This window comes from Saccopteryx bilineata, chromosome 4 (genome assembly GCF_036850765.1).
Source record: "Saccopteryx bilineata isolate mSacBil1 chromosome 4, mSacBil1_pri_phased_curated, whole genome shotgun sequence".
Taxonomy (NCBI): domain Eukaryota; kingdom Metazoa; phylum Chordata; class Mammalia; order Chiroptera; family Emballonuridae; genus Saccopteryx; species Saccopteryx bilineata.
This window is the reverse complement of record NC_089493.1, coordinates 47,483,599-47,507,164: the sequence shown is the minus strand read 5'-3', so window position 1 is coordinate 47,507,164 and position 23,566 is coordinate 47,483,599. Positions and strand designations below refer to the sequence as shown.

General features: G+C 40.7%; 2 protein-coding genes across 4 annotated transcripts in view; one reads left to right on the top strand and one right to left on the bottom strand.

Annotated features, from left to right (window-relative positions):
- TXNDC16 (thioredoxin domain containing 16) overlaps window positions 1–19,333 on the bottom strand; it is an 80,878-nt gene extending 61,545 nt beyond the window's left edge. The window contains exons 1-6 of one of the 2 annotated variants that reach the window (XM_066276178.1): window positions 19,183–19,333; window positions 13,856–13,956; window positions 12,682–12,986; window positions 11,139–11,221; window positions 7,797–7,870; window positions 6,890–6,964 (exon numbers count right to left, since the gene is read on the bottom strand). In XM_066276178.1, coding sequence (XP_066132275.1) covers window positions 6,890–6,964; window positions 7,797–7,870; window positions 11,139–11,221; window positions 12,682–12,889 — 440 coding nt within the window. In that variant the 5' untranslated portion in view covers window positions 12,890–12,986; window positions 13,856–13,956; window positions 19,183–19,333. The remainder of the gene's footprint in view (window positions 1–6,889; window positions 6,965–7,796; window positions 7,871–11,138; window positions 11,222–12,681; window positions 12,987–13,855; window positions 13,957–19,182) is intronic. The other variant, XM_066276176.1, reaches the window with a different exon arrangement.
- Window positions 19,334–19,894: 561 nt separating this feature from the next.
- Window positions 19,895–23,566, top strand: part of GPR137C (G protein-coupled receptor 137C) — a 67,882-nt gene continuing 64,210 nt past the window's right edge. For both annotated transcript variants that reach the window (XM_066278023.1, XM_066278022.1), the window contains exon 1: window positions 19,895–20,413. In XM_066278023.1, coding sequence (XP_066134120.1) covers window positions 19,970–20,413 — 444 coding nt within the window. In that variant the 5' untranslated portion in view covers window positions 19,895–19,969. The remainder of the gene's footprint in view (window positions 20,414–23,566) is intronic.

The window sequence follows — 23,566 nt, the reverse complement described above, 5'->3', positions numbered from 1 at the left end:
AAAACTATGCAGTTACTAGTCTAATATACAGCCAATCCAACCCTCATACCATTCACCAAGTTAAATTTCAAAGAAATCAAAGATTTAAATGTAAAATTCAACTACAAGACCAATAGTAGAAGAAATACACCCACTCAAATAGGGTCTGATCTTGGACAATAGAGAAACGCAACTTAAAAGGAAAAGGGTGCTAAAACAACTGGACATCCACACATAAAAAAACAAATCTAAGCATTGACTTTAACCTTTCACAGAAATTTACTCAAAATTGGCCTAAATGTAATATGTACAACTATAAATCTTCTAGAAGATAACATAGAAAATTTGGGTAACCTTGAATTTGGCAATGAATTTTTAGATACAAGACCAAAAGCATAATACATGAAAAAAAATGTTAAGTTGGACTTCATTATTATTAAAACTTCTGCTCTGCAGAAGATGTTATTAAGAGAATGAAAAAAGAAGACACAGTTTAGAAAAAAATTTTGCAAAACACATATCTGATGAAGAACTTATATCCAAAAATCCTTAAAACTCATCAATAAAAAACAAAATATGGGCAAAAGATCTCAATAAATACTCCATCTAAGAAAATATACAGATGGCTAACAAGCATATGAAACTACACTCAATATCATTATGTCACTGAAAAATCACAAACTAAAACAATGGGATACCACTGTATACCTATTAGAATAGCTAAAAATATTTAACAATTCCAAATACTGACAAGGAAGTAGAGCAACAGGAACTCACTCATTGTACATGGGAACGTAAATTGGTACAGACTCTTTGAATGGTAGTTCGCAGTTTCTTTTTTCTTTCTTTTTTTCAGCAAGAGAGAGAGATGAAGGGACAGACAGAAAGGGAGAGTGATGAGAAGCATAAATTTGTAGTGTGGCACCTTAGTTATTCATTGATTGCTTTCTCGTATGTGCCTTGACTGGGGGGCTGCAGCTGAGCCAGTGACCCTTTGCTCAAGCCAGTGACCTTGGGCTTCAAGCCAGTGACCATGAGGTCATGTCTATGATCCCATGCTCAAGCAAGTGAGCCCAAACTCAAGCTGGTAAGCCCATGCTCAAGCCAGCAACCTCAGGGCTTTGAACCTGGATCCTCTACATCCCAGGCCGACACTCTATCCACTGTGCTACCACCTGGTCAGGCAGCAGTTGCTTACAAAGTTAAACATAGCCTTATCATATGATCCAGAAATTATGCTAATTTACCCACAGGAGTTTAAAACAACATCCACACATAAAACTGCACAGGAATGTTTCTAGCAGTTTTATTCATAATTGCCAAAACATGGAAGAAACTAAGGTGCCCTTCAACGGATAAATGGACAATGGTACATCCATACAATGAAACATCAATCAGTAATAAAAAGAAGATACCAAACCATGAAAAGACATGGAAGAACCTTAAATACATATTGCAAAGGAAAAGAAGCCAATCTAAAAAGTCTACATGCTATATGATTCCAACTATATGACATTCTAGAAAAGGCGAAACTATACTGATAACAAAAAGATCAGTAGTTGGGGAGTGGAAGGCAGGATGAGTAAGTGGAACACAAAGGAATTTTAAGGTCAGTGAGACCATTCTGTATGATACTGTACTGATAGATACATGCATTTGTCAAAACTCACAGTAAGCCCTGGTCGGTTGGCTCAGTGGTAGAGCGTCAGCCTGGCATGTAGAAGTCCTGGGTACAATTCCCAGCCAGGGCACACAGGAGAAGCAACCATCTGCTTCTCCACCTTTCCCCCTCTCCTTACTCTCTATCCATCTCTTCCCCTCCTGCAGCCATGGCTCCACTGGAGCAAAGTTGGCCCAGGCACTGAGGATGGCTCCATGACCTCTGCCTCAGGCGCTAGAATGGCTCTGGTTGCAACAGAGCAACACCCCAGATGGGCAGAGCATCGCCCCCTGGTGGGCATGCCAGGTGGATCCTGGTCAGGCGCATGCAGGAGTCTGTCTGCCTGCCTCCCCACTTCTCACTTCAGAAAAATACAAAACAAAAACAAAAACAAAAAAACAAAAACCTCATTGTAGTGTACAATACAAGGTGAATGCCCATACAAATACATAGTTTGGTTAATAATAATGCATCAGTATTGGTTCATCAACTGTAACAATGCACCACACTAAAGCAAAATGTTCACTATACGGGGAAAACTCAGTACAAAAAAGTAAGGATGTAAATGGGAATTTTATGTGTTATTGGCTAAATTTTTTGTAAACCTAAAACTGCTCTACAAAAGTCTATTAATTAAGAAAAAGAAAGTTGAATATCTTTGCAACAACAGTGTAAGACAGATCTTAGCACAACTTAAAATGCAAAAGTTCAAAGGCAAAAGATAAATTTGACCAGATAATTTTTAAAAGAACAAAGTAGGAAAATTTGAAAAGACAAATGACAAACTTGGTGGGGATGGGGAGAATGTACAGTTTAGTCTCCTTTATATAAGGAGAGTACCTAGAAATTAATAATAATGAAGTTCAAAACATGATAAAAAATGTGCAAAAGATAATCAAGCAACAGTTCAGTTCTAGGCACATTTCTAGGAACAGTATGCACCTACAAAGGAGTATGAGAGAGAAACTGCTTACCAGACACTGGGTATTTCAAACTAATAGATTTAGCACATAAAAGTAGAATGATAGATTGAAAGGCATTTTTTATCCTCATGTAATTTGCAAGGTATAGCTATGTTATGGTATACTATTTTGCACAGTTCTGCAATATTCCAAATATCACTAAAAAAAAATCTTTTTAAATACTGTATTTCACAAGCTATTTTTCTTATATTTTAAATAAAAATTAGGATATTGCCTCTTTGGAATTCTATTTGACATTTATCTCCCACCCAACCTCACCCCTTCAACTCCCCCTCCGTAAGTTTCTTTTTCATTTAAGTGTGGTCCTAGAACAAACACACCCTAGATGACCTATGTTTTTTCTTTTTCTTTTTTTTTTTTCCTGGATGACCTATATGTTAAGACACCTAGATCTGTACTCCTTAAGGGGTTAAGTTTCTCCGGCTGTTTACTTGAGACTCAGCTATGTTGGGCATTTGATTTGTTAAATTAGATTATCTTTGCTCTTTTTCCTTGCCTACCTCAGACAATGATCAGATTAGATTTAGAGTAGAGTGAGGTAAAAAAAGAAGAGATCAGGGATTAACTCCTTTTCAGTTGTGACGGTTATTACCAAATTAATTTTCAGCAAGTCCAGTTAATTTCTCCTCTTAAGCATTAAAAAGAAAATCTCCCCTTTGCTATTTCTGCTCTCCCTAGGTCGGTGATTTTCAACTTTTGAGCCGCGGCACATTTTTTACATTTACAAAATCCTGGGGCACACCACCTACCAAAATGACACAAAATGACACTCTGTTAGAATTTATTTAAAGTTTAAATAAATTACATTTATTAAAAAAAAAGTTAAATAAAAAAGGATAACCCCCTCATATATATACAGTCCCATGTAACATCCCTCATATATACAGTTCCGCTAATAGATACTGGAGCTTTCATCAAGGTTGTGGGTTCAAATCAATTTGGCAAATACTCTCTCTATATATAGAGAGACTGGACAAAATCAATTTTAGAAAATGTTGGGTACTTGTGTAACATCATAAGTCCTCAGAGCATCTCTGCTGTCAGATTGAGAAGTTTGCTTTCTAGGTAAGGATTCTGATAAATACTAGAGTTCTCCCTGAGGTTGTGGGTTCAAATCCCATGGTCAGCTGGGTGCAGGGGCCTTAGTTCTGTCTGTTTTGATGGTGTATATAGAGATTTGAGCTCTTTAAGAAGATGACCCTTCAGGAGACCATATACAATATAGATAACATTGTGATGCATTATGATGCATTGTATATCACCCTCTGCAAGGACCTCTTTTAAAAAGAAAAAGGTCAAATATCTATATACACCATTAAGATAGACATAACCAGCTTAGCTGAGGCTTCATCTAGTGGTGGCAACCTTTACCTCCAGTCCTGGCCAGGATTAGAAATCGGGACCATGGGGAGGAGTAGCAGCTTCAACTACTTGCCGTGGTCACACAATGACAAGTGCGCGGCAGCCCAAGCGGGGACCTTCCTGGGTGTGGATGAGAGGCGGCCTACTATTGGTTCACCACTAGTGGTTGGGATGAATCCTAGAAGGTGATTGGTCACTGAGCATTCCCTGTGCCTCCACTCTTCCTGTTGCTGATAGCTGGACGGATTGTGAGGGGAATGTTTATGTTCAGATGGAGGTGGCTGGCGGCGGGCTGGATAAATAGCCTCCGCTGGCCATAGTTTGGGGACCCATGTTTAATTTCCCCATGGCACACTGGTTGAAAAACACTGCCCTAGGTTATACAATGGCCACACAATAGATTCTCCATATTCTTGGACCTCACAAAACTGTCACATCCACCAGAAAGAGCTTTCTAGCACTAATTTACTCACATCACTTGCCTGCCTGCAACCTTCTGTTGAGCAATCAGGTGTTGTCCTGGTCACTTTAGGACAGTATGCCAAACTAAAATTAACAATCCAGCCTTTATTCACTTATTACAATAGTGCAAGTAAGAGACAAAGAGAGGAACCAGCTCAGGAATGTTTCGTTCCCTTCCCGGGCATGGAACAGCCCCAGGTGAGGATGCAAGGAATCATCGCATTCCAAGAAGCACCAACCAAAAGGTTCTTGCCTTTTTATGGACCGGGTGGAGGAAAGAGGGAAGGGCCAGGAGTAGAAAGTCAATGCAGAGATAAGGGAGTCTTATCAGAAGTACCTGGAGGTACCTCAGCCAAGGTCCCTGATAATGAGACCTCAAATGGAGACAACTGGGCTAGCAATGCAGGTGTACACAGGAGCATGTTTGGCCTAAGGGATTGAGAGGGAAGAGGAGTCCTTGACCTCAATTTTCTCTAGAAAACTGCAGTGCATTGGCTGTGCACCAAGTCTGGTGTGGATGAGGCACCTTGCCCCTATGAGGTTGGCCAGACAAAGCCTTGTAATTGTTTATGGTCAGGCCTAAAAGATGACACAGGATTCTGATGTGGAGCTGGACTTCTCACCCTTCAGTGGCTACTCAAAAACCTAAACTCCTTCACATGGGAAACAAAGATCTCTTCATATGACTCCACACCTATCTTTCTGCCCTCATCTACTGATTCACATTTGATGCACCAGTTAAAACTACCCTCTCCAAACTTTTCTAACCGCTGTGCCTTTGTTCACACAGCTCCCATTGCCTTCCCCAACTTCTCTTTCTTCACCAAGCAAATTCCCACTTATGCTCTAAGATTCTGCCCCAGTGCCCCTCCCTTCAGGAAGACCTCTTAGTAAATATGCACCCTCATTCGAGACACAAGTAACTATTCCCTACCCTGTGGATCCTCAACCCTTATGCAAACATACTTCTATTTTACTTACAACATAATAGTTTTTGTTTATATTTATATATCTGTCTCTGAAACAAACCGCTAAATTCCGAGAGGACAGAAGCCACATCCTATTCCGTTCTGAATCCCCAGTGTCTATCAGGTACCCGGCACATGGGAAGAACGTGGGGAAGAACCTTTGTGGAAACAGTGTCCTGTTAGTGTTCGTACAGCACAAGGACCAGGACGCCACCACAGCAGGCTTGCATGACCAAGCCCCACAGGCTAGCCAGTTCAGAGAACAGAGTCCCCAGCACTGACAGCCACTCCACATCTTAGGCCCAATTGTTTCAAAACCACCTTGTCATCAGGAAGCCAAGGTGGGCCTGCCACTCCAGGAATTGCTATTAAACTTGTCAAAGACAATCTTCGTCACCCTTCCCCCATCCCTCAAAGAATCTTTGTTACTTCACCCTCATTTCTGAGCCAAACAGTCATCAGGTATCCATTGTAAAACAAGTATTCTATCTATTACTTGGACGTTTTGCTAAACTTTTTATGACCCTCCCCCACTCAGGAGAGTCACCCCTTCTCTGTCACAAGGAAGAGCTTCTTAGGCAGCCCTAAAAGCTCTATAGAATTCCTTTTTCAAAAGGCCATCTTTCATCCTTGTAATTGTCTCCTTAGTCCACAGGCCTCAAGCTCCTTGGATGTCAGGATCCTTTCTAAAGCCCTTTCATTAATATATTATTAGTACTGAAACATTTAAAGTATCCATTGGCAAAGTGACTAACACAACTTTTCATCTCTATGTTTTAAGTTTCCTGTAACTTAACTTTCACCCAATTTTTTCAGGCAGAGAAAAGGATGAGGGGATCTAAGTAGAAGACAAAGGCAGCCAAAACAGACCTAAAAACAACATTAAAATGGGAAAGTCCATGTAAACGCATGTCTTTAACAAGTCATAGTATCTAGCTTTGTCATCAAAGAGAACACTAGACTTCATTCAGAGGTAAATTGCAGGAACGGACCCCACATAGCCTTGAATGCCAGTCCTAAAGACGCCAAGCCGGAAAAGTTAAATTAAATTCACTCTCTCTGAACAGGCATTCAGGTATGTGCTGGGATTATGTGAGCTGTTTCTGCACTTACTGAGCAGGCACAGAGCAACAGACTCCAGAAAAAATCAGGCTTGGTGAGAAGGATGCTAGACACTTTAATAATCCTGCTGAGAATAGCAAACATGAGCTTCCTGCCTGGTAAAATCCTCACTCCACAGGTAGAATCAAAAGCAAAAGCGATAGTAGGGCCCATGCAGTCGTGTTGTGTCGTCTCCTATTTGTATACAGAGCATCTACTTGTTTCCATCTTGTCTGCCATTTAAGAAATTTAAGATCGTCTACGTGGGAAGATAGACCAGCAATTTAATGTTAGAATTTTAAAGTATTTCACTGAATTGTCGTTGTCTAAAATGAAGTCACTAAATGAAGTGAGTGGGTAATCCCTGTACTTACAAGAGAACATGAGCAATGATGGCATTCACGTCAAATAAGGTATCAGTAGGGAATTCTCTCAGTAGTATGTTGCCCCTGTAAAAAGTATAAAAACAGCATTACAGAAATATTTCCTCAGCATCCAATTTACTTGTTTCTCCAATAGACCAGGCTATAAATTCTTTAATGTTAGAGCCTGTGTCTTACCCATTATCTCATGCACCTACCAAAGTGCTGGCCATAATATACACTCAAATATTTGTTGCATATATACTCAAGAATTATGTCACCTTTGAAAAGCTTAGGCCCTGAGCCTAGGGAAAGGACTGGAACAAACAAACAAAAAAAGAATCCAAACAGGGCTTCCTACCAACTTCCCCACCATAAACAGACAGATTCTCCGCATTGGGCTAGGAAGGAGACAGGTAGGAGACGTGTCCTCAGCAGTAGGTCCCTGAGGAGACAGGATCTCTCCCCATTTCCTCAACCAGATCCCAAGGGTTTGAGGAAAAATTTTTGGGAAACCTCAGATAAGGTAGCAGACCCAAGTGCAGAGGAATCTGTAATGCAGGCACTGGCAGATTCCTTGAAAATAAAGTACGCTTATTTCACAACAGAATATGGCCTCACATATCGACTTAAAACACTAAATTTTCTAAGTGCTTACTTACTAGGATTTGTAATAGGGCTTTACATTAGATTCTCATGTAACATTTAAAATAACCCTGTGATGTAGATAATATTCTCATTTTATAGATAAGGAAGCTAAAGTACAGGTAAGAACTCTATTACTTGGACTTGTTGCTAAGCTTCATTCATATGACCCTCTCATGGCATACAGCTTTATTTTGGATTAGCAATATTTTAGCTATCTGAATATTCTGGAAATATAGTTTATTTGTCCATCACCCTCAAAATAATATTTTACCTGAATAAATACGCTTTCATCAAATCCTTTTCTTCTCCACAGTATCTTGATGGTCCTTCTTTGATACAATTAACCTTTAAAAGATTACAGTTAAGGTTTAGAGTATATAAAAAGGTAAGTTTCTTGCTTAGGGAAATAAGAAAGAAAATTAAACATCACAGTTTGTCTCTATGTCATGTTTTTATCTTACTATCTTTTCTGATTTGTATCCCATAATTGCTCACTTATTTGAGTGCTTGAGGTAATCCAGAAAAAAGGAACTGTTTCTAAGAATTATATTTAAGTATACCTAAGAGTTTACATTTAATTCAATCTTATGGAGCAAGTAGAAGGTAATCCAGTAGAAAAAGAAGGAAACAATTAAAGCGGAACAAAACTCATGAGCAAAAGCCAGGAAGCACAGCAGTGCGTACTAAGTGGGCACCACAAAAGCATCTCAGCCGCTGGCACCCAGGTATAGCAGATACTGACGGTTTCTTACCCAAAACCCACCCTCCCCTTTTGTTTTACTACCAAAACTTCACTAAAAGCAAATCCTCCATTAAAAGACTTTTCCAAACTACCACCATCTAAGGATGGCTAAACAATGTCAGGAGAAGTCACTAGGTTGGGATTCTTAGAAGGCTTTTTTTTTTTTTTTTTACCATTTATCATCCCCATATCTTCTTCCACCTCTCCCTTAGAAGGCTCTTAACAGGGGATTAACTGATACTCTTGCTCTTCCCACTTCTTCCAGGTGAAGTACAGACAAGATAGCTAGAACACCTGCAGTAATCAGGGACCATGAGGCGTCTTTAAAGAAGAAACCCTTGCTACAGAGAGAGCATGAGAAAGAATGAACATAAGTCCCAGATGATGCCAGAGCAGCCATAACAGCCCTTGACAGCTTACAATCAGGACTCTATATGAAGAATACAAGACAGTCCTGGTAGCAACATGAAGATAAGATGAAAGGAATCAGAGCACAAAGATAAGGAGGCAGGTTAAAAGAACATCACATCAGTATTGGTCAAGAATGACTATGACCTGAAGTAAAATAGAAAAGGACAGAAAAAGATTCAAGAGACTTTTCACAAATACAGTGAGTAAAACTAGGGACAAAATTGAGTATGTGTATTCAGCATGAGATAGAGGTGGGGAAGAAAGGAGACAAAGAGAAAGAAGAAGTCACTAGATGGGGCAACTAGGTAGCCACCAACATAACCTACCAAAACTAAGGCTAGAAAAAGAATAGTTCCTTTGTTTTGGATTTTTTAAGTTTTTGGGATTTCTTAAGATGCGTTTTTTTGTTGTTGTTGTTCAATTTAATTTTGAGAGAGTCTGAGGAATCAGAATAACAATTAGGAAAGTTACATTTGTTCAGCAAATAAAGCTACAAAAGGAGAAATGATACTCAGAAAAGGTATCTGGAATAGAGAATCAGAATTAAAAGTCAGAGGACAGCCATAACCAAAAAAGAGTAAATCTTAGTATAATTTTAAAAGAATGTTTAAAAGCCACAGTATAGGGGATGGTTGGCATTATGACAATAGATTTGCCCAGTCATCTATTCAACATTTGAACACCTACCATATGTTAGTCACTGTTCTAGTCATTGGGGATCCAGTTAAATTCCAAATAAAACTCTTTATCTTTAGAACTTACATTCTAAATGTAGAGACAGACAATTAAAAGAATTAAGTAATATGTAATGTTAACTGCTATAAAAAAATATTAAGTGCATGACAGGACATTTTAAGAATCAAGGAAGACTCCTCTGAGAGGGTGACATTTGCATAAAGAACTGAAGTAATGGCCTGACCCGGTGGTGGCACAGTGGATAATGTGTCAAACTGGGACACAGAGGACCAAGGTTGGAAACCCTGAGGTCACCGGCTTGAGTGTGGGCTCATCTGGCTTGAGCACGGGCTCACCCAGCTTGAGGGAGGGTTTGGTGGCTTGAGCTCAAGGTCACTGGCTTGAGAAGGGGGTCATTTGCTCTGCTGTAGCCCTCCAGTCAAGGCACATACGAGAAAGCAATCAAAGAACTACTAAGGTGCCTAAATAAAGAATTGATGCTTTTCATATCTCTTCCTTCCTGTCTGTCCCCATTTGTCCTTCTCTCTGACTCTCTCTCTCTCTCTCTCCCTCTCTCTGTCCCTGTCAAAAAAACCAAAAAAACAAAACTGGAGCAACAGAGTGAAACAGGCAAATATATAAATATATAGAAGACATGAATTCTAAGCAGAATGGGACTATACCTGCAAAGGCTTTGTGGAAATAACACATCTGGCAGGTTCAAGTAACAGAAAGATGACCACCAGTATGTGTCAAGAACAAACTGAGCAAGGTAGAGGAAGAGAAAATGAGGTTAAAGAGGAAGTCAGTGTCCACAAAATTTTTTCAGAACTGTAACGGGAAGCCTTTCTGAGAGGGTAGCAATCTGACACATCTCACTTACATGTGGAGAAGAATTTAGTGATACAAAAGTCAAAAAAGAAAGGCCAATTTTTAGAAGACTATTGTGGTTTCCCAGATGAGATATGATGGTGGTTTGGATAAAGGAGGAATAGGTCAGATTTAGAAACTCCAGAACCTAAAGAACTTACTGATGGATTGGTTATAGAACAAGTCAAGAATGACTCAACGTCTTTTTGTTTTAAAACCTACACTGATATAGCAATATAGCAATATAACCTTACCAACTTGCATGATTTATCTTTTTCCTTCATTTACTTTGAAGATCTCTGAAGCCTTTATTTTAAAAGGCATTTCTAAAAGGCATACAGTTGGGTTTGGTTATTATACCCAGCTTGACAATCTGTGTCTTAACTGGAACATTTAATCCATTTACATTAGTATTTACTTCATCTACCTCTGCCTCTTGAAATCTTAACTTTTGAAGACAATCTCAAAATGCTACTTTTTGTAAAGTCCCAATACAGTACATGGCCATTCACCCCAACAATCAGATATGAGCTCTCTTTCCTTTTAACTGCTATGGCATTTTATTTCTACCTCTCTTATGATAATTGGGTTCTGCTAGTTATTAAAGTGATCTGTGAATGTGTTTTAACCTCCCTGTTTAAGATATAAAGTATCCAAAGAAATATACAGAGCCTTAGTCATCTTTCCATTCAAAAGACTAAATATAGTGAGCTAATTTTAATCTCAAAAACATTTACTGAGTATCTATTGTGTGCGAGGGACTGAACTAGGTACTCAGTACAGGCCTGTCTTATTCACCAGTTGCCTTCCACACAGCTTGACATCCTTAACTATAAAATCCAGTTTAAGTTATGTTAGTTCATTCAAACATAAAATGTTTGTCATTAATAATTTATTAACATAAATAACCTCTACCTTTGCAACTGAAATTCCATAGTCCTGGAGAGGTTTAACAGCCTTATTCAGTTCTTCAAGAAATACAGAGGTACTTGGAGAATCTAAAATAAGAAATGTTCCTTGAATGTTTAATAAGCTGCCCCTTAGGAAAGATGAATTCTTAAAATTAAAGCCCAAAGCTTCAAACTCAAGAAATATATTTTGCCCAACCAGTATGTAAAAACAAATAATCAGTAACTAAACACACCCAGTTATATTTTATATCCTTATTTCCAAAGCCTCATAATTCTTATTTCTGATGTCTTTACAATGACATATTTTAACTTTATAAGTGACCTTAAAAACTTTCTAAAACAATAGGATAAATAAATGTTTAATTTAAACCTAGTAGTTGGCATTATTTTACCAAGTTTACTGCCATACACAAACATATGTATACAATCACAAAACTTTCAAAATGATTTTAAAATACCATTTTCAAATCAAATTATAAGGAAATCAACAGAAAATTGAATTTATTTTACTTACTAATCACAAGAACAGTATATTTTTACGCAAGAAGACGTAAATGAGAACACAATTATTAAGACTTGTCAGTTAACTCAGTTTAATTAATGATATAGCTAAAGCAGAGTACTAAATTAAAGCATTACTTACACTACATTTAAAATTTAAAACCACTTTTAAAGTATTTACATGCTAAAAGTATGAAAAAGTACACTTTCAGAAATGACGACAATAATCTGGAGATGTTTTCTCTGAACATATGTACCCTGATTGATCAATGTCACCCTTTTAAAATTAATAATAAATTAAAAAAAAAAAAGAAATGGCCCTGGCCAGTTGGCTCAGTGGTAGAGCATCTGCCTGGCGTGCAGGAGTCCCGGGTTCAATTCCCGGCCAGGGCACACAGGAGAAGAGCCCATTTGCTTCTACACCCCTCCCCCTCTCCTTCCTCTCTGTCTCCCTCTTCCCCTCCTGCAGCCGAGGCTCCATTGGAGCAAAGTTGGCCCGGGCGCTGAGGATGGTTCCATGGCCTCTGCCTCAGGCACTAGAATGGCTCTGGTTGCAACAGAGCAACGCCCCAGATGGGCAGAGCATCACCCCCTGGTGGGCATGCCGGGTGGATCCCGGTAGGGAGCATGCAGGAGTATGTCTGACTGCCTGCCCGTTTCCAACTTCAGAAAAATACAAAAAAAAAAAGAGAGAAAATTAAAAAAAAAAGAAATGACTAGATAAAATTCAGATGTTTTTATATTAAAAGATCATTTCTATCTAGTATTTTCTATGGACTAGTCACATGTGTAAAGTCCTTTAGCCTCACAACAAATTTATAAAGCCAGTGTTAGTTACTTCTTATGGATGACAAAAGAGAGAGAGAGTGACTTAACCAAGGTCACACAACAGGTCAAGTGGCAGAATCAGGATTTAAATCCAGGTAGGCATACTATAGTAGCAGCTTTGTAGCACATATTATTAATCCTAACAATTAATTCCCACTGAGCATATTGATTAAGTGATAATGGAAATGTCATAAAAATCAGAATATAAAATGACTTACCAGCTTGACAAAAATAAGCTAAGGAGGCTTTTCCTGCTTGCAAGGTACTGAAATATTTCTGAGGACTCAGTTCTGGTAGACAGATGACTGCTGATTTATGAACAATACACATCACGACAAAAGAGATGCCAATTCTAAATACATTGAAACTGAAAGACATCATCAGCTGTAGTCGTAGATAATAAGCAGGAGATTCTGTCTGTTTCATTCACTGTGTGCTCTGTGGTTGCCTCAGACAATATTTGGCAAGAGTAGGTACTCAACAAAGTTTTGCTGAATAAATTGTTAAATGAATGAAGTAAAATCTGTAAAAAGAATAACATAAGAGATTATTTATATAGTTGATTTTGCTAGTACCTTATTATTTCTATTTCCTTCCAGTAAAAATTTGAGAGGGGATGATACATAGTGACATTGATTTGATAATGCTACTGATTTTTGATAATTGTAAAAGGTATCAGGAAAATGCATATTAAGTATATTAAGTTGAACAGGTAGTTACTGAAGTATGTGAAACTAATTTTTTTTTGAGAGAGAAGAAAGAAGAGAGAGAGATGAGAAGCATCACCTTGTAGTTGCTGCACTTTAGTGATTCATTGATTGTCTTAACCAGGCGGCTCCAGCCTAGCCAGTGACCCCTTGCTCAAGCCAGTGACCTTGGGCTTCAAGCCAGTAACCTTTGGGCTCAAGTCAGCAACCAAGGGATCATGTTGATGATCCCACGCTCAAACCAGCGAACCCACGCTCAAGCTGGCAATCTAGGAGTCTTGAACCTGGGACCTCAGCATACCTGGTCAACACTCTAACCACTGTGCAACCACTAGTCAGGCTAAATGTTATTTTTAAGGGTTCTAAATTTTATTCTCAAACATCCAATTCATTTTTTAAATTGGGCATTTTATCTTTCTCTACCAAGAGATTTGCAATTAATACACAGTTATTTAATACCATTAACATGGGAGTCAGACATTCAAAATATGTCTACTACCTTTACATTATTTTTACTTTAAATCCCCAAGACAGCTATTAAAACTACTTGCAAACATTCTTTCTTAATACATATTTTAATGCCCAAGACTTTGATTTATTTATACAGCTTATCAATTAAAATATCTTTTCAATTCAGTTCTATTTTCTGAGATACTCCTCTCATCTTCTTTCATGCTGTACTTACTTCTACACTGTCCTCTGTATCTGCTTTTAATTCTCTCTGGTCAAATTTTTCTTAAACAATTTCTTCTTTCAGGAAGCTTTTCTACTGATAACCTACATTATCTATATTAAAAAGAAGATAGTTAAGAAAATTTATATAATATAAAAATATCATACTTCTACAAAGTAAACATATACCTACAGTTATCAATGAAAATTCTGTTTTAACTTTATTTTCAAACAAAAGATCACCATCTTAAAACAGGAGATGGGTTTGGGGGAGCAAAAATTACCCATTGCCCTGGCCGGTTGGCTCAGTGGTAGAGCGTCGGCCTGGTGTGCGTAAGTCCCGGGTTCAATTCCCGACCAGGGCACACAGGAGAAGCGCCCATCTGCTTCTCCACCCTTCCCCCTCTCCTTCCTCTCTCTCTCTTCCCCTCCCGCAGCCAAGGCTCCATTGGAGCAAAAGATGGTCCGGGCGCTGGGGATGGCTCCTTGGCCTCTGCCCCAGGCGCTAGAGTGGCTCTGGTCACGACACAGCGACGCCCGGATGGGCAGAGCATCACCCCCTGGTGGGCGTGCCGGGTGGATCCCAGTTGGGCGCTTGCGGGAGTCTGTCTGACTGCCTCCCCGTTTCCAGCTTCAGAAAAATACAAAAAAAAAAAGTACCCATAAAGATAGGGGAAGAATTTTTCAGTAAAGAATAAAATGATAAAAGAGTGAATTTAGTAAAAAAGTTAAACTATATTGGATATTTACTCTGGTCTTTCAATATTATTAATAAGCATACAACACCTCTCCCTAAGGAATAGGTATATCTTAAAAAAAAAAAAAGAGCTAATTACCCATAATTACTTCTTATATTCTTTTCATTAGAGCTAATATATATTAAACAGTGAAAGAATTTGCCATCAATTTTTAATAATGAGCCAAGAGTTCAAAAACTGAAGTAGACTGAGGAGTGAGGACTATGAGAGGTATATAAAAAAGTAATTTTAATGATATAATTGAGGGGTACCCTTGACATTAAAATTGATTATGCATTATAGCCATTTTAAGCCAGCATATTTTATAGCCATTTTATATTAATGGGAATGGTTTAAAATAGGTCATCCAAGATTTTCTTTATAATCTAGGGGTGGGGGAAATGCATGCATCCTGAGCCTAAGGGAATAACTTGTTACTAATAAAATAACGCCAACCTAATTAAAAGGTGAAATATTTAAGTAAAAGCACAACTAAAATAGTCAAGTATAAAACATCATATTTCCTGTCTTTGTTGTTACAATTCAATTATTTTAACACTAAACTGAACATTAGGGTTAACATATGATTCTTTCTCCCTAGAATGTGTATTTCTTTTTAAAAGAAATTACTTGTGTGTAATGAAATCTTCTATAGCTCCTACTCATATTAGTCCAATCTACCCTGTGGCCACAGAAGAGTGTTCATTTCAAATGAATAAAATGCATTTGCCCAGAGACATGGTCTCCTCATAAAAAGATCTTTAAACTGAAGAAAAGGTAAGCGTGGATGGCCATTGGTGGGGAAAAAGAACACCCGGTGAGAACAGAGTGAAAACAAAGATACAGAAGGTACTTGGTGACATTTTTTATCTCCAGCTGTTAGAAAATGGAATAGAAAACAGGACTGTAATGCTTCAAAAACTAAAAGATCAGAACAAAGTGATGAGTACCTGAGGAGAAATGTGACCTTGTTACCTTGGTGTGGTAGTTCATTAGCATGGGATCAACAGTTCAGTTTTTCTCTCAGATATAAGGTAGGATTACACTAACTTTCTGCACTTCCAGCCTCCAGTGAAGTTTGAGACCACCACTAGTGACTTACTCTGACCAATAAAATGTGAGCAAAAGTGGTCTCTTTCAGGCAACAGTTTTAACAGCTACTGTGTAATATGCGAGACTTTATTTTCTTGTCACAGTTACTAAAAATGCTCAAATGGTGACTATTTATCAGCATCTGTCCCAGAATGAATGACATAAAAGAGAACCCACAGCTGATATGCAATGAGCATATGACAGGAAGAAACAAACCTTGTTGTGTTAAGCCACTGAGATTTGAAGAGTTACTATTGCAAAACAACCTAATTTATCTTCACTAGTATACAAACTAGTAGGAGTGAGATTCTGCCCTAACAGGAACTCCAAAATACTGTATCAGTAATCAAGCAGAAGAGGATACTGTTCTGGGCCCTTTCCAAGAGACACTTTTTCCCCAAGGAAACTTATCAGAGACAGGAGCTCAGCAAATGATCCACATTAATGAGTGACAAAACATTTTACGGTACTGTCACAACAATAATTTGGAAGAGGCATGTACCTAATGAATTTATGAGCATGTACCCGGGTGACTAAAGGACTTATTTATAGCCCTAAGAGAAGAGGTTAGGAGACAGAAGATGAGTACTTGTATGAGAGTTGCTGTTAGTTACGTGTAACAAGGTATTAAAAGAAAGGTAGTCAAAGAAGAGCCACCATCCAAGAGACTAGCTGTTCAAAACTTAAAACAATCCTTTAGTCCTTATTCTTGTATGGTCGGTCAGGAAGCAAGCTGAAAAAAACTGCTCAACCATGGAAAGAGTTCATAGTCTCTACAGTCAACTTCAGATGTGTTCAAGGATAATAAAAATAAAAAAGGGACCTCTTTCTGGGCAAAGCCAAGGATCATGAAGAACCATACCCTAGCATGGTGGTCTACTACAATAATGAGATAAACTCAGAAATTGAGTGTAAATGTTTAGAACCTTATTATAGCAATTTCACATATTTACAAATAAAATGCTAAGGGAAACAAAAGTTTTTGTTTTTTTTTTAATGTTTTTTTTTAATTTTTTTTATTTTATTTATTTATTTATTTATTTTTTAGAGAGAGAGGAGAGAGAGGGAGAGAGAGGAGAGAGAGACAGAGAGAGAGAAGGGGGAGGAGCTGGAAGCATCAACTCCCATATGTGCCTTGACCAGGCAAGCCCAGGGTTTCGAACCAGCGACCTCAGCATTTCCAGGTCGACGCTTTATCCACTGCGCCACCACAGGTCGAAACAAAAGTTTTTGTTTGGCACCAAAATACTGAGAGAGCCCCCAGAGGGAAATAAGGAAGAAGTACTTTATGGGGAAAACATTGTATTTCTGCTGGTGAGGGAAGGCGGCAAGGATTTATCTTCATGTTTCTCTAGTCAAGTGGAGCAGCTGGTGGTCATCTTCAGCTTGAGCATTCCCATTTTGGGACTGGGTCCTGCTGTAAGTGTCTGAAAGACCATTGTGCTAAAGTAATCAGCCCTCCTAGAACAACAATATACTTTGTGCATTTGGACACATTTCCGATTTTAAAATATCTAGCAACAAGCTTTTCTGGAAGACCTTTGATTCATTTCCCCTTTATAGGCCTAAATTCCACTTATGATTAACCATAAAACTAATGATTTTCCCTCTCAAGAGAAAGAGAAAATTAACAGCTGTAAACCTTAAACAAATTATACTGAGAACTATAGATATCATTCTCTGGGAAAAGACATGTTTCATATTTTGCAATAAATGGGGCACTTAATGCTTACAAAATTCCTGTAAGGGTATTTTGACCAAAAAAAATAATAAATAGCTTACTTATGGTTTAATACTGCAACTATAGAACAGAAGCTGCTCACTCAACAAGCCTCAAATAAAACAGTGATTAGAACACATCACAGCTTATCATTTAAGACCCAAAAGAGACCACAAAAGGAATTAATGTCGTCAGCATCTCTCTACTTTACAGCCACTTCAAGACAATTGGGACAAAATCCTTTCTCTCCCCTCCTACCCCAACACACACCCCCTAAAAAAAAAAGGAGAAACGAGGAGGGTATCCAGACTTAAAATGACACTGGCATAAAAAGTCTCACAAGCAAAGACCTAATACGAGTATGAGTACTATCCAGATGTTAACTATCACTTTGAGCAGAGAATATGTATAGCAGAAAAAGGAAAAAAACCTTCATGGCAAAACTCTATACATGATCTAAAATTTGCACCTCATTGACTATGGAAAATACAAAAACAGACCGTGTCTACATCCGGTTCCCCTGATTTTGCCAAGTGCCTCAAATCACGTAACTCTGAGTTCATGCTTAATTTATGTGAAGCACGTAAGTGCAGTTAACTCACTGTTGCCATGAGCATTCTGTCCCCTCTCAAGTAGAACTGTGTACTGCCCAAACCACATGCTCTAGGAACCCATTAGGTGAATTTCTTACACTCCAATAAACATGAGAACCTTCTCTAAAGAATTGTTGGATTCAGCCTGTTAACTACAGCAAGTTGCACCCTACAGCAGGTTGCACTGCACAGATGCTCAGCTGATTGTTTGATCTGAAAGATATCCACATAAGAGTGCTAGGCCTAATCATCTATCACAGCTTGTCACCACACCTATAAAGAATCCAAATCACACCAGCATCTGGTGCTTGAGTGAACTGCTGCCCCAGAATCTGCAGTACAAAATAAGACTTTAGTTTTCTGCGGATCACTAACGAGGAAAGAAGGTAACCCTCTCCTTGGACAAAGCATTAGAGCGAAGAATAGTGACTGAGTAAAGGCTGGGTCTTGACTGCACCAGTAAATGCATCAGGGTCTTTCAGATATACTGAATTTATGGTGTCCGCCTCATTCTAAGGAGAACATGAATTATTTTCTCCAATTTTGCATTATGCTGATTTTATTACAAAAAAAAAAAAGGTCAACAAATGTTATGTGTCAGCCCAATACACACTGGAAAACGTATTTATTCCTCATTCATAGCAGCAGCAGAGTTTTTGTTTTGTGTCTCTGAGCTCCAGGAACCAAGAGCGCCAAAATTTACCACAGACAGGACCAAGACTTGAAGAATACACGAGGAATTTAAGGAGCACAGACTATTCTACGTCTTCTCTAGACATTCATCAAAGACACAGAGTTCTAGTTCTGCCTTTTTCCTAAACTTATGCCCACAGCATCTTTCCAAATTCTAAATTTCAAAGGGCCACAATCCTCCTATTTACATTGCTAGGCTCTCCTCATCCTAACACCACTCTTCCCTAGGAAGCAGATCCCGAAGGGAAGAATCTTCCCTAGAACTTCGGTTCACCCTGCGCCTCATTCCCTTCTCTCTCCCCTTCAAGGGCTCGCGTTTTTCTCGCCGATCACGCCAGGAAAGAAGTCAACACAATGCCCCCCGGAAGAACCCAGGTCAGGCCCCTTCTAAGCCAAACTCCGGGACTTGGCGACGCGGCCTTTGGGGCGAGCCACCAGTCTCCATCACCGTCCCTGAAGTCAGAGCCCAGAGTCCCTGGCCTGGAGCACCCGCGCCGCCACCTACCTGTCTGCGCGCGACTGACAGCTCCTGCCACGTGAAGGAGAGGCAGGAGGCGGGTCCTCACCCCGCTCGCCCCGCAGCCACGAACCACTACAGCTACCTGTGAGAACGCAGCGCCTCCGGCCGCCACCGCTCGGTGGAATCCGCCCGCAGTACAAAAAATAAAGGCAATCCCCGAGGCTCCTCCCTCTCCTCGTGCTCCTTACGTGAGACCTCTCCAACCAATTGGAAGCGCACGGAGTGGAGCGAGACCCGCCCCAGGTGACAGGCGACAACCGAGTCCTCCCGCCGGTGCGAACGGGGCTGTGCAGTTGCTGGGCCAATCGGCAACGTGGGTGGGGAGTGCAGGGGAGGGAGAAAGTGGAGAAAGCGGGCGCCCAATCAGACCGTGGTACCCTAGAGCGACGGGTCCTACGGCCCGTGGGCTTCCGAGCGCGGCGCGCAGGGGGCGTGCCCGCCTGGCCCAATCGGCGCGAGCCCACGGTGCGGAGCGAGCGCCTCAAATGCTCGGGTTTCTCAGCTGATTGTCTCCAGTGGAGAGTTGTTTTTTGCAGCTACCGAGCGGAGCCGCAGCAGGAGGAGCCGAGACCCCCGGGGGGGCGGGGAGAGGAGGCGGGGTCGAAGGAGCCGCGGCTGCTCTGCGCGGGGCTCCGGGTCCTGTCACGGCGCTTCCTGGGGTTGGAGGTTGGGGTGGGTGGGGGGTAAGGCAGAAACCCTTCTGCCCCTCGACGGCGGCTCCGAGCCCTGCCCCTTCCTTCCCGCGCTCTCTCTCCCGCCCCCCAGCCCCCTCATGAGGGTGTCCGAGCCGGGTCCCGTGGCCGCCGCCGCCCCCGCGGCCGGCCGCGAGCCCTCGACGCCCGGCGAGAGCGGCGGAGGCGAAGGCGCCGTCGCTGCCGCCTCAGGCGCCGCGGTGCCGGGCTCCGTGCAGTTGGCGCTGAGCGTCCTGCACGCCCTGCTCTACGCCGCGCTCTTCGCCTTTGCCTACCTGCAGCTGTGGCGGCTGCTTCTGTACCGCGAGCGGCGGCTGAGTTACCAGAGCCTCTGCCTCTTCCTCTGCCTCCTGTGGGCAGCGCTCAGGACCACCCTCTTCTCCGCCGCCTTCTCGCTCAGCGGCTCGCTGCCCCTGCTCCGGCCGCCCGCTCACCTGCACTTCTTCCCGCACTGGCTGCTCTACTGCTTCCCCTCCTGCCTCCAGTTCTCCACGCTCTGTCTCCTCAACCTCTACCTGGCGGAGGTAAGGCGGGAGGACCGGCGAGCGGGGCCGCCGCCGCGAGCAACTCCGGCTGAGCACGGGGGGTGGGTGGGGGGCGATGCGAGCGAGGAGAGGACCCGAGACCAGTTTGGGGGAACTGAGGCACGCCCGGAGGGCACGCCAGTGTTCTCGTTCTAAACTTGAGCAGCTGGTTGATTAGGTTATTGAGGGGCTTGGGCGCGGGGTTGGGGGGGGAGGGATGAGTGAGTAAGTGTGTTTTCTGACAATTTAACGCAGCAGGACGACCCTTTGTTCGGTGTTCTAGCCCTCTAAGGTAAGATGCTGGTGGCATCGCAAGAAGTAGCAGCCCGGTAGCTGCCGAAGCTGGACTGTGTTGAGAGAGGTTGGATGCTGAGGTAGCAGCAGCTCTGCTGAAGCTGGACTGCTGCCAGCCATTACGTCACCAGGCAGAGCTGTTCCTCTGCTATTGTTGCTGCGTTTCTTTTATTAGAAGCTTATATTCCCTCCTGCATCTCCTTTCCTGTGGCTCGATGAGCCTCACACAAATTCCGTTCGATAGTTCTCCAGCAGGGTTTAATAATCAATAACTAATGCCTCGGGTCAATCCAAAGACCTCCATCCTCAAAGCCCTTAATGTTTGCCCCAGCTGCTTGATGCTTTTCCTACCTCTTACAGCCTAGTGTCTGTCTCTCTCTCTCTCTCTCTCTCTCTCTCTCTTTTTGGAGCTAATTAAGAAAATACTAGCTCTCCCTGTGCCTGTTGCAGAAACAAACCACCAAACTGTTTTTGCAATAACTTGCTTAATAGCTGGAAGCTAATCACACCCCCTTTCTCTTTTTATGGGGAATTACTGGTTTGATTGCATTGTTCTGCGGAGCTTAGGTATTTGACCCATTTCAAACAGGTTTGGGAGTGTAAGGCTGTCAATCATATATGTCAGCTACTGGTATTTCAGCCACAGAATTTTGAGAATTGTCCAAAAAGTACCTCCCCACACACACACACTGCAAAAATATAGCTTCAGGACGGGAGGAAACAAGGTGACATCATATACTTAATACTGACTAATATAGAACAATATTGGTCTATGCAGCTAATCCTCTCAAAGGCTTTTGGAGGTGATGAGAATTAACATAGTTATCTGCAAAGGTAAAAATGATGCAGAATCAGTGTTTATATTTCCTGCATATATAAATCAACTCTGTCTCCCTTAGTCAATAGGAAGTGGAGTGCGTAATTTTTAAATCCAGTCATAACTTCAGCTTTTTAGCACACTAAAAACAGTTGAAAATAACTAACAAAACTTTCATTCTTTTTTTTTTTTCACCATCTTTTGGAAGTCCAAGCAATACAATATTAAAAATCAAACAGTAAGAAGCATAAATGAAAAACATGGGTAATCATAAATCAAAAAATCATGCCCATAGTTACGTCACTTATTTGATGATGTTCTGATCTTCTAGTTGTTTTTTAAACTTTAATACACTTCTCTCCTTTATAATTAAACTGATACATTGTATTCCTTCTGACACCATTTCTGATACAATACCAGTGACCTCTCTTCTTTTAATTTTTTATTGATTGATTGTAGAGAGAGGGGAAATGGGGAAGAGAGAGATAGAAACATTGCTGTTCCGCTTATTTATGCATTTGTTGGTTGTTTCCTGTATGTGCCCTGACTGGGGATTGAACCTACAGCGTTGGCATCAGGATGATGTTCTAACCACCTGAGCTACCAGTTAGGGCACCAGTGACCTCTCTTGACTGAAGCTTTACCTGAACGTAACTAGGAATTCTTTTTTTTTTTTTTTTGTTTCAGTGAGAGAGGAAGGGGGAGAGAAAGAGAGGCAGGCAGACAGACAGAAACATTGAGCTGTTCCTGTATGTACCTTGCCCGGCGATTGAACCAGAAACCTCTGCACTTGAGGATGATGCTCAACCAACTGAACTATCTGGCCGGGGCATAACTAGCAATTCTTATGTCATGAGCATCAGACAGGTATTTTTTCTCTATACATTGTGACTTATAAATTATATTAAGGGTCCAATATAAAATAGTTGGTGAGTATTTCATAAAGTAGCTAAACACTTTCTACTTTTATCTTGAGCTATAACATACACCATAAAGTGCACAAATCTTAAATGTACAGCTAGGTGAAATTTACATATGCATTCATGTTACCACCAGATTAAGAAATACAGTATTTTCACTGCCCCAAAAGGTTCCCAGTCATACTTCTCACCCTGAGATAAACACAAAGTGACTAAACACTATCATAATAGGGAAAAAAAAAAGCCCCTATAATTAAGCTCACAATTCTAAAAGTATACTTCTATAACATAAACTACATAATAACTAGATTGGATTTTAAGATTTTTTTTTATTGTTAATATTCCCAGCTAGTGAGGGAGAATTTAAATGTCTAAAAGTTTTCCTGTTAAATGAATCTTGTTTGTATGATGTTCTTTTTAAAAAGCAATAAAACTATTAACCTAGAAAATATAATTTGGAAAGAAGCTACACTAAAGCTATTTCTTTTTGTAGTGTCTTTTAAAAAGTGTAAGTTGTCTGTCTATTCTTGTCTTTTTATAATCAAATTAACTATTTAAGACATATCACTGTACTTAAATGTTCAGTCTGTTTAAGAAGAGGTCTCTTAACCAGAAATAATTTTCCTATTCATTAGAAAAAATCTAGAAGAAACTGTATTTAAATGAATATTTGAGTTCAAATTTTTATATCAATTTCAAGGAACTAGAAGTACACTTCCCATTAATCCTTCAGAATTAATGAAGAGCTTTCCCAGTGAGATATTCATATTCCCAGTGAGCAGAATGGTAGGGGAGGTTTATCTGGTTACAAATACAGAACATCAGCCCTGGCGGGTTGGCTCAGTGGTAGAGTGTCAGCCCGGCTAGTGGATGTCCTGGGTTTGAGTCCCGGTCAGGGTCAGGGCACACAGGAGAAGCTTCTCTACCCCTCCCCCTCTAACTTCTCTCTCCCTCCACCCTTCCCTACCCCTCTTGCAGCCATGGCTCCATTGAAGTGAGTTGGCCCCAGGTGCTAAGGATGGTTCTGTGGCCTCCACCTCAAGCATTAAGAATAGCTCTGTTGTTGAGCCATGGTTAACAGTGCCCCAGATGGGCAGAGCACCCCCCATCCCACCCTTGTAG